Raw genomic sequence first — 8969 nt, 5'->3', positions numbered from 1 at the left:
TAGTTAAGAATAAATCTTCCTAAGCATTTGAAACTGTGTTTGATGGGTTTTTATTACTTCTGATTCTGCTTTACAACATGTGTGTCAAAGTTAAGGAATATTTCTCGAATGAAAGAATTGTAATTTGGCAAATAAGCTAAATGAGATTCATTCCTACCTTTGAAAAATCTGTCTTAAGGAAGTCTCTGTGGTGAAAATTATAATGTAAAAGTTTCAGCTTTCTAGTTATACTATATAAAAAATGAAGTGGCATCGACAAGAAAAAATAAATTCAGTGAAAACATTTAAATATGTTCACCATTTGTGATTTCCCTGAAAACAGTAGTTCTTTCCAACATAATTATGCAAATTACTTCCTAAATATTACAATGTACATCTTTACAATGAGGCAACTAAATAAGACTGAACTCTAATACAATATTCCAATGTTCTCATGACAAGTATACTGTTCTTTTACTTCTTTTCTCCAACGATAGGATCTCTCAGGATACATTATTACATATGGTTATGCAGAAATGGTGTTAATGTATTTATGTAAATTTTTAAAAATGAATTTGATACTTTCCAGGGAAAATGTGTGAATCTTCAGTCAATTACTGTGAATGTAACCCCTGCTTTAATGGTGGTTCCTGTCAAAGTGGTGTGGAGTCCTACTATTGTCATTGTCCATTTGGTAAGTATAATTTAGTGGTTGATACAAAATATCAATCTATTTTGGCAGAGTTTAGTAGTTTTGTTTCATTTTGTCATGGAGTGACTAAGAAAATATTAATAGTTTCACACAGGAGGTTTTCTCAAAGGTTTAATATTTTCTAAGTTAATTATGGAAATACCAGTGAGTATATTGTTTTGATTCTTACTAGAAAAATAGTCTGTCCAAGATAATTAAATCTGAGGTTGTCTCTTCAGGACATTTCCTCACAAAACCTCATGAATGTCTGCTTTTTAGCGTACAGCCTATCAAATGAAAAATCCTTTAAGTGCAATTTAACATCACTCTCTACTAAAATCTTTGAGAATAGTTGAAACATTTTGTTTTGTTTTGCCTTTTTTTTTTTGCATTTGTTTTTTGCATTAATTCAGCCTTTTCTGTTAGAAGGATTTGGTAACTTGACATGCAGTTTTCATATAGGCTTTGTAGATAATATCATGTAACTAATCAAAATTCAGAATAATGTATTCTGTTAAGGAAGAAAATTGCTAAAGAGAATTTTTTTGTATATATACATATTTATTCATCATAGCAGAATGAATTAAAAGATTCCTTCCAGGTCTCACCCAAATGTTACCCAGCCCTGGGACAGCCAAGAACTATGAGAACAGCTTTGCAGGAAGCTTTTAACTTGGTTTGTTTCTTAGGTTGGTGATTATTCCATTTATTTAAAGGCTGCTTTACTCCACAATATGGTATTCATCTCTAGAGGTCCTGCAGGTAGTTAGAGATCCTGTCTATTTTCCATAAGAAAGAGAGGAAAGGATTTTCTCTATTTTTTTATTGAATATATTTATTACAGAGTTATATCGACCTGAAAAATGAATTTCAATGTATATCAGAAAAGAGAACTTAAAAAAAATCTGAGGTTTCTGTGCTGTGGTTAGTCATTAAGTCATGTCCAACTCTTTGCAACCCTATAAACTGTAGCCTGCCAGGCTCCTCCATACATGGAATTCTGCAGGCAAGAATACTGGAGTGGGTTTCCATTTCCTTCTCTGGGATATCTTCCCAACTCAGGTCTCCCCATCTGAGCTACCAGGGAAGCCCATAAATACTGGAGCGGGTAGCGGGTCCTGGAGAAGCCAGGGGATCTTCCCAACCCAGGAAATGAACCAGATTACTGACAGATTACTTGCATACAGATTACTTACCAGCTGAGCTACAGTAATCAGTAAATGTAACAATAATTCATTTTCAAGTAATTCCATGACTATCCAGTTTTTCTTTTCTAGAACACAATATCAAAAGAATGATAAAAGGAAACAGAATATGAAAATATCTAATTGTAAGCCTTGTATTGTAGCAATGGTTCTGAGGCCTGGGAATTGAGGGCGTTGTCTATAGTCAAAGAAAATTAAAAAAAAAAAAAAAAAAACTATCCCAAAATGATATAGTGACTATAACACAATTTTATTTTCAGTCCAAGATGATATTCACAGTACCTCTTTAAAAAAAAAAAAAAATCCTTGAGAATCTCACCAATAATGCACTTGAAGCAGTAAAAGGCAGATCATGTTAAAAATAACCACAATGTTACATCTCCTAAAATTTCTTTCTTTCAATGATCTCTTTAAAAAAAAAAAAAAACTTTCATTTTATGTTGGAATATATTTGATTAACAATGTTGTGTTAGTTTCAGGTGAACTGCAAAGTGATTCAGTTATGCACATACATGTATTTATTCTTTTTTTAACTTCTTTTCCTTTTCTATTAGGTTGTTACATAATATTGAGCAGAGTTCCCTGTGCTATACAGTAGGTCCTTGTTGGTTATCCATTTTAAGTAAATTTAAATTTTAAATTTCTGCACATAACCACAATCAAATTTCATGGTTTAACTTGTGTTTTGGAAGGAAAGATAAAAGGATTGGAGTGACTGAATAAAGGTTTTTACATTTAAAAAAATTCCTTTGTATTTCATGTGTACATATGAGGATATAATATAGTTGATAATAAGTAAGAACAAATTGTTGCTGCAGTACAGCTGATACAACAGTCATTGCCTTTTGGGTAGAAGGGTTTGGGGGTCCAAGTAAACCTTCTCTTCACCATACCAGAGATCCTCAGGGGCAAGGGACTAGCGTAATAATATAAATTAAAATAGAGACAAATCACATGTACTGACAGTATGCATTTATGCCCCTATTCTTTCCAGTGGAAAAGGCAAAAGAAACATTATTTAAACTTGCATATTGTCAGCTGGAAACTGAAGCCTTACAAGAGAAAGCAAAGCAAAACAAAAAACCTTGAAACAATACAGATTTGAGAAAAAAGAAATAGAATTAAAAGAAAAAAGTAGTATAAATTAAATGTAGGTGAAACATACAAATAAAAATGGTAAATGGAACACTTCAAATAAATAGCTGGAAGTAGTTACATGTGAATCCTATAAAAGAACATCTTAACTATAATTTTGAAGTTGGAAAAACTTTTGCACTGTTTACCTTCTAATAGGCGAAAGAGCTGTTGTTTAGACTTAATTTTTTTATAAGCTTATGTTTTAGAAAGAAAACATAAGTACTTAAGTCTTTGTAAGAGAGCCTATATAGTTATGTTTAAATATGTGTATAGCTTTGTATACACTTGATATTTCTTATTAAAGTAATTTGAATAATTTCTTTTGATCTTTATGTAGATTTGTTTCATAGCATTCCATTTGGAAAGCCAGTTTTGAATCCTCATTAAGATGATTTCAAAGACAAAAATTTACATTTCTCTGGAAATGATAAAAATCCTTAAAAAGATAATATATTCTATAAAATATACTATCATGTTTGAAAGTACAGTATTAATTTAAATAAAATATAGAACATCTTCCCAGTAACCTATATTAAAATTTTAAGTATATTTTCATAGATTTATTAGAACTTAATCATAAGAGACCTAAGGGAACAACTGAAAATCTCTCTTTAACAATCTACTTCATTTTGTATGCCTTATTTTTCCTTTGTATTTAACTTTGATTACTCTTTCTGTATGTTTACATAATCTGTATATAATTAAATATATTTAATATAAACTTGAAATTTTATTCTATATAAAATTTATATGATAGATATATTTATGACATACACAAATAAACATATGCCATATATAATATCAGTTCAGTTCAGTCACTCAGTTGTGTCCAACTCTTTGTGAACCCATAGACTACATACAGCATGCCAGTCTTCCCTGTCCATCACCAACTTCCAAAGCTTACTCAAACTCATGTCCATTGAGTCGGTGATGCCATCCAACCATCTCATCCTCTGTCTTCCCCTTCTTCTCCCACCTTCAATCTTTCCCAGTATCAGGGTCTTTTCCAATGAGTCAGTTCTTCACATCAGGTGGCCGAAGTATTGGAGTTTCAGCCTCAGTCCTTCCAATGAATATTCAGGACTGATTATCTTTAGGATTGACTAGTTGGATCTCCTTGTACTATATATAGTATATATGATATATATAATACATATAATTCTGATAATTTTTGTGTTAATGATTAAAAATAAATTATATAATTTCCTACTCATTTATAATAAATATTATCTCAACCTTTACAGAAAAAAGATAAATGACACAAGGAAATTCTAGGCCATTTTAATTTAAAGAACATTTGGATATAAGATGTAGCATAGTCAAAACAACCAGATGATCAGTAGATCTGGCCTCAAATTTTGGCTCTGTTTCTCATGGTTCCATGACCTTGGACAAGTTTTAAATATTCTGTAAAATGATGACATTGATTTCTTCTAGCAGAACAATTCCCTGAATCTAAATTTAATGCATTTACATGAGATATACAGCCAAAATGAAGGAATGAAACCTTTGCAAGTTAATATGAATTATGATGTATTGGCATGGGTTAATTTTCCAATCATTTGCTACAGTCTACTAATATTTGTGGGAAAAGAATTTTGGCATAGCATTGTAACATCAATAAAAGTCATTTTTCAAGTTTGAAAAAGAACCAGCACAAACAAGTGGGAATGCTGAATTTCAGTAAAACAGAAAGCTATTTCAAAGTAGCTGCTGTAAATTATACCCAAAGAGGGTATAAAACAAAAAAAAAAGAGAGAGAGAGAGAGAGAGAGATAAAAACTTATACAGTTATTTTCATCCCTGAAAGCAATGATTCCTTTTCTTAATTTTGTGACTCAAAAATACCACAAGTGCAGGAACTAATTTTGTTTTTAGTCAAAAACAAATTTACAATCCTTAGTTGAATTAAAATTGTTTTCAAGAATTGTATATTATGAAGGAAGTAACTGGGTTGAAAATGACAGCATATTGAACTTTAAAAAGATTGACAAAATCACTTTGAACGTTTTCCAGGAAAGAAACCTCTTCAGACATATTCCATTCCACTAATTCTATTTAAAAAAAATAAAGCATAGTTAGATTAATTAGGATGTGTTCCCTAATTTGCCAAAGAAAAACAATTTTACCAGTTTATCATTTCTTATATGCTTTTGAAATCTTTTTTATTTCTATTTCAATTAAATTTAGACAGTATTCTTTGGAGAGTAATACAAATTTGTTAAAAGTATGACCTATTATTGTAACTTTAATATATTTTAATAAAAGTCATATAATAAATCTTTACTTGAATGTGATGTGTCAAAATGTTAATTTTCCCATCTACAGGTGTCTTTGGAAAACACTGCGAGTTGAATAGTTATGGATTTGAGGAGTTATCATACATGGAATTCCCCAGCTTGGATCCCAATAACAACTATATTTATGTCAAATTTGCAACTATTAAAAGTCATGCTTTATTGCTTTACAACTATGACAACCAGACAGGGGATAGGGCTGAGTTTCTGGCCCTTGAAATTGCTGAAGAAAGGTTAAGATTCTCTTATAATTTAGGCAGTGGTACCTATAAGCTCACCACAATGAAGAAGGTGTCAGATGGACATTTTCACACTGTGATTGCCCGGAGAGCAGGAATGGTAAGATATTCACTCATTAAAATTTGCTTTATTGTTGTATATCCAGTCAACCAGGCTGGAAACTTGAAATGTTAAAGCTTGAATTGTGGTGAAAATTAAGTTTAATTGAACATATTCGCTTAGAGAAAAATCTCCTGGAGAACAGGGATTTAGAAAATTGCAGTGTCCCTGTTTATTGATGTACCCAGTCATATTGAATCTGACAGAATTAGAACAAACATGGAGTCTGGTGTTATACATAGATTGGAGCTTATATTAGCCATAGTGATTTTCTGACACTGAGAGTTGAAGCTAATGGGGTTTAGTAGATCACAACCCTCCAAGCATATATAAGGTATCCATATTGCTAAGATGTTGTCCATGGGCTCTTGTGTAGAATAGAGGATTTTCCCTGATGACCTCTAAGGTCCCTTTAAACTTCGTGAGCATTCTTTGATTGTATCAAAGAAGGACTTGAGAGCAAGAGGGAGGACAAAGAAAGAGGTATGAGATATACCCAACAGGAAAGAGAAAAAATCTATTTCAGTTCATTTGCAATGGATCACCACAGTCATCAGGTTTTGGGGGGGGGTGGAACCCCTTGTCATTATTTCTTCAGTCAGAGGAAAAAATTCCCCTTATTTCGGAATACATCCAAAGTAAGGCCCCTACTGGATTTTGAATCTGTCGCTTTCTACGGTTCAAAAGGATTTTGTTGGAAACTGGCAAAGTCATTAACTTCTCAGATCTGAATCATTGCAAAGACAGGATAAAAACATCTCAATTTACAGCAGTACTGGTAGAAAAATTCAACAGTAAAAGAGAAGGTGCATTTAACTGTGAAGATGAAATTGAATGAGCTTTTATTCAAATAAAACTTTCCCCTCAAGTATTTTTCCTTTGAGTTGTGTCACCAAGCTTTTAGAAAATAAGAAAAATATGTTAAGTATTAACATTGTTGAAAATATGATGCCATATGCAAGTTTTCCTAATTAAAGCATTCATAAATATCCATGTGACTCTCTAGCTTATGATAAGTTTAGGAATCTCTAGAATGGATACATAGAGATGTGTTACCATTTTGTCTTAGAAATAAATTGAAAGGAAATGTGCTTAAATTAATAGTCAAAATAAGCATATATTGTATTATGAAAACCTAATACCTCTTCTGAGGTTGAATGTCACTCAGTTTTATAGATCACTGGAAAAATTAACATTTAAAACAGTTAACTAAAAAAGGCATGAAAGACTTGACATAAAATTGAGAATGTAAATGTTTCCTAAACTTGATAGTGTTGATAATTTCTTTGAGAAGGTGGCAAGAAAGAAATTTACCTAGTTTATAAGAGTTTATGAAGTTTATAATCAGTTACAGTAATCAACTTATAGGAAAATTTTTAAATAGTTTAGCCAGTAATATTTGATACACAATAAGTATAAATCGGCCCTATTTATTATTTCTGAAATATGAAGTATTTAAGATCTACTTTTACAAATCCCACCTAAATATATATTTTTATGGTCAGTCTCACAAAATCATCTGTGATATTGATAAAAATGTGATACTCAAGAAACAAATCATTTCCATACATAATGAAAGACAGGAAACCTGATTCTTTTGCATTTAAGTTGTAGGTAATGTTAGTTAACTTGCTTAACCACCCTGTTTTATGTTTCCTACCTTTGCTTTGCTTTAATTAAAATTTACCTCAAATGACAATCCTTCTTATAAATGCTTTCATAGTATTTATTTTTCTTCTCTAGAAGTGGAGAAAGTTGGATTAGTCTTGTCCTATGGTATTCAAGTAAATTTAGGTAGAGTCTTTGGTTTTCTGCATTAGGAGAAACCATCAGTTCTGTGTTTCTGGATATGGGATCAGGCCTTTTTTTATTTAGTAGCCATGCTGTGAAATTCCACACTCTGAATATCAACTTTATAATTTCACCACTGAAAATATGTGAAGTTTTGCAGAATTTCACTGCTGTTTGGAAAACAAAGAAGGGGCATCACAACAGCCTTGCAGAGCACAGAGTAACACGAATATGCAACAAGCTTGGTCTTAAAGTGGATCACTGTCATCCCCAGTGGCCACTGCCCAGTATGGAGAGCCCTGAATTCCATCATATTCTTGAGCCTGATGACCATGACTTGATGACTTTTTTTCTTGATCAAATGGAGTATTAATATGTCATACTAAACAGAAGGTTTTTTTCTCAGGGGAATGTGCATCTCTTAAGATACAAAAATGATTACTGTAAGTTGTGATTTAAATGATGTTGGTATTTACTATATAATAATAAATAATAATGCATTCACACTATAGATAAATATGCTATAATGTGCCATTTATAAAGATGATTCTTAAAAATGAAAAGAGCATCTATATGACTTGTTTAAATCATCTCAAACTTTATCTTTATTATAAGTATTACAATTTTCATAGGTTGCAGTAGTAGTATTTATATTATACTTCCAAAATCTTTTTGTGAATATGACTGAAATATTATTGGTATAACTTTTTAAAAATTAGACATCTATTTTTTTTGTTTGTTTTTTGGAATAGCTAGATAGTAGGATAAGCATTTTTCTTAAGATTGTAATCCCAGGAAGCTGTCTCACACCTAACATATGATATCCTAAGAGATATTAATGACATTTTTATTCTTTCATCTGTAAAACAAGGCTGCTGAAGAAGACTTTTTAAAGCACTTTCCCACTTCTTACATGTAATAGTTTCACAGTTTTAGCTTTAAGTATATAAAGGAAATGTGTACTCCTAATTGAATCATGTATTATAATTGTGGGTTTTCCTGATGGCTCAGACAGTAAAGAATCTGCCTGCAATACTGGAGACCTGGGTTCGATCCCTGGGTTGGGAAGATCCCCTGGAGAAGGGAATGCCTACCCACTCCAGTATTCTTTCCTGGAGAATTCCATAGATGGAGGAGACTGGCAGGCCACAGTCCATATTGCCAATGCTTCATCTGAATTATAATTGTATTATACTACTGGGTGGCTCAGAAAACTTGCTTGAATTTTTCCATAAGTTGTTATGGAAAAAACAAGTGAACTTTCTGGCCAACTCAATGCATCAAAATTTTAATTCAATTTAAAAATCATGTCCACATAGAAACAAACTATTATAGTATACTATTGGGTTACTTAGAAAGTTCATTTGGATTTTTCTATAACATCTTATGGAAAAATCCAAATGAACTTTCTGGCCACCCAATATATCAAAATTTTATTTCAACTTAAAGATCATGTCCATGCAGAAATAAGTCCTGGATAGTGTTAGCTATAAAGAACAACAGGGATGATATAGTTCATACTGAACATTT

At 31.6% G+C, this 8969-nt stretch overlaps 1 protein-coding gene across 1 annotated transcript in view; it reads left to right on the top strand.

Annotated features, from left to right (window-relative positions):
* Positions 1–8969, top strand: part of FAT4 (FAT atypical cadherin 4) — a 184030-nt gene that overhangs the window by 158697 nt on the left and 16364 nt on the right. The window contains exons 10-11 of the mRNA XM_040250540.1: positions 569–673; positions 5341–5648. Coding sequence (XP_040106474.1) covers positions 569–673; positions 5341–5648 — 413 coding nt within the window. The remainder of the gene's footprint in view (positions 1–568; positions 674–5340; positions 5649–8969) is intronic.

This window comes from Oryx dammah, unplaced genomic scaffold (assembly GCF_014754425.2).
Source record: "Oryx dammah isolate SB20612 unplaced genomic scaffold, SCBI_Odam_1.1 HiC_scaffold_12, whole genome shotgun sequence".
NCBI lineage: Eukaryota > Metazoa > Chordata > Mammalia > Artiodactyla > Bovidae > Oryx > Oryx dammah.
Note: the sequence above shows the minus strand (reverse complement) of the source record. Positions and strands in the feature narration are given on the sequence as shown.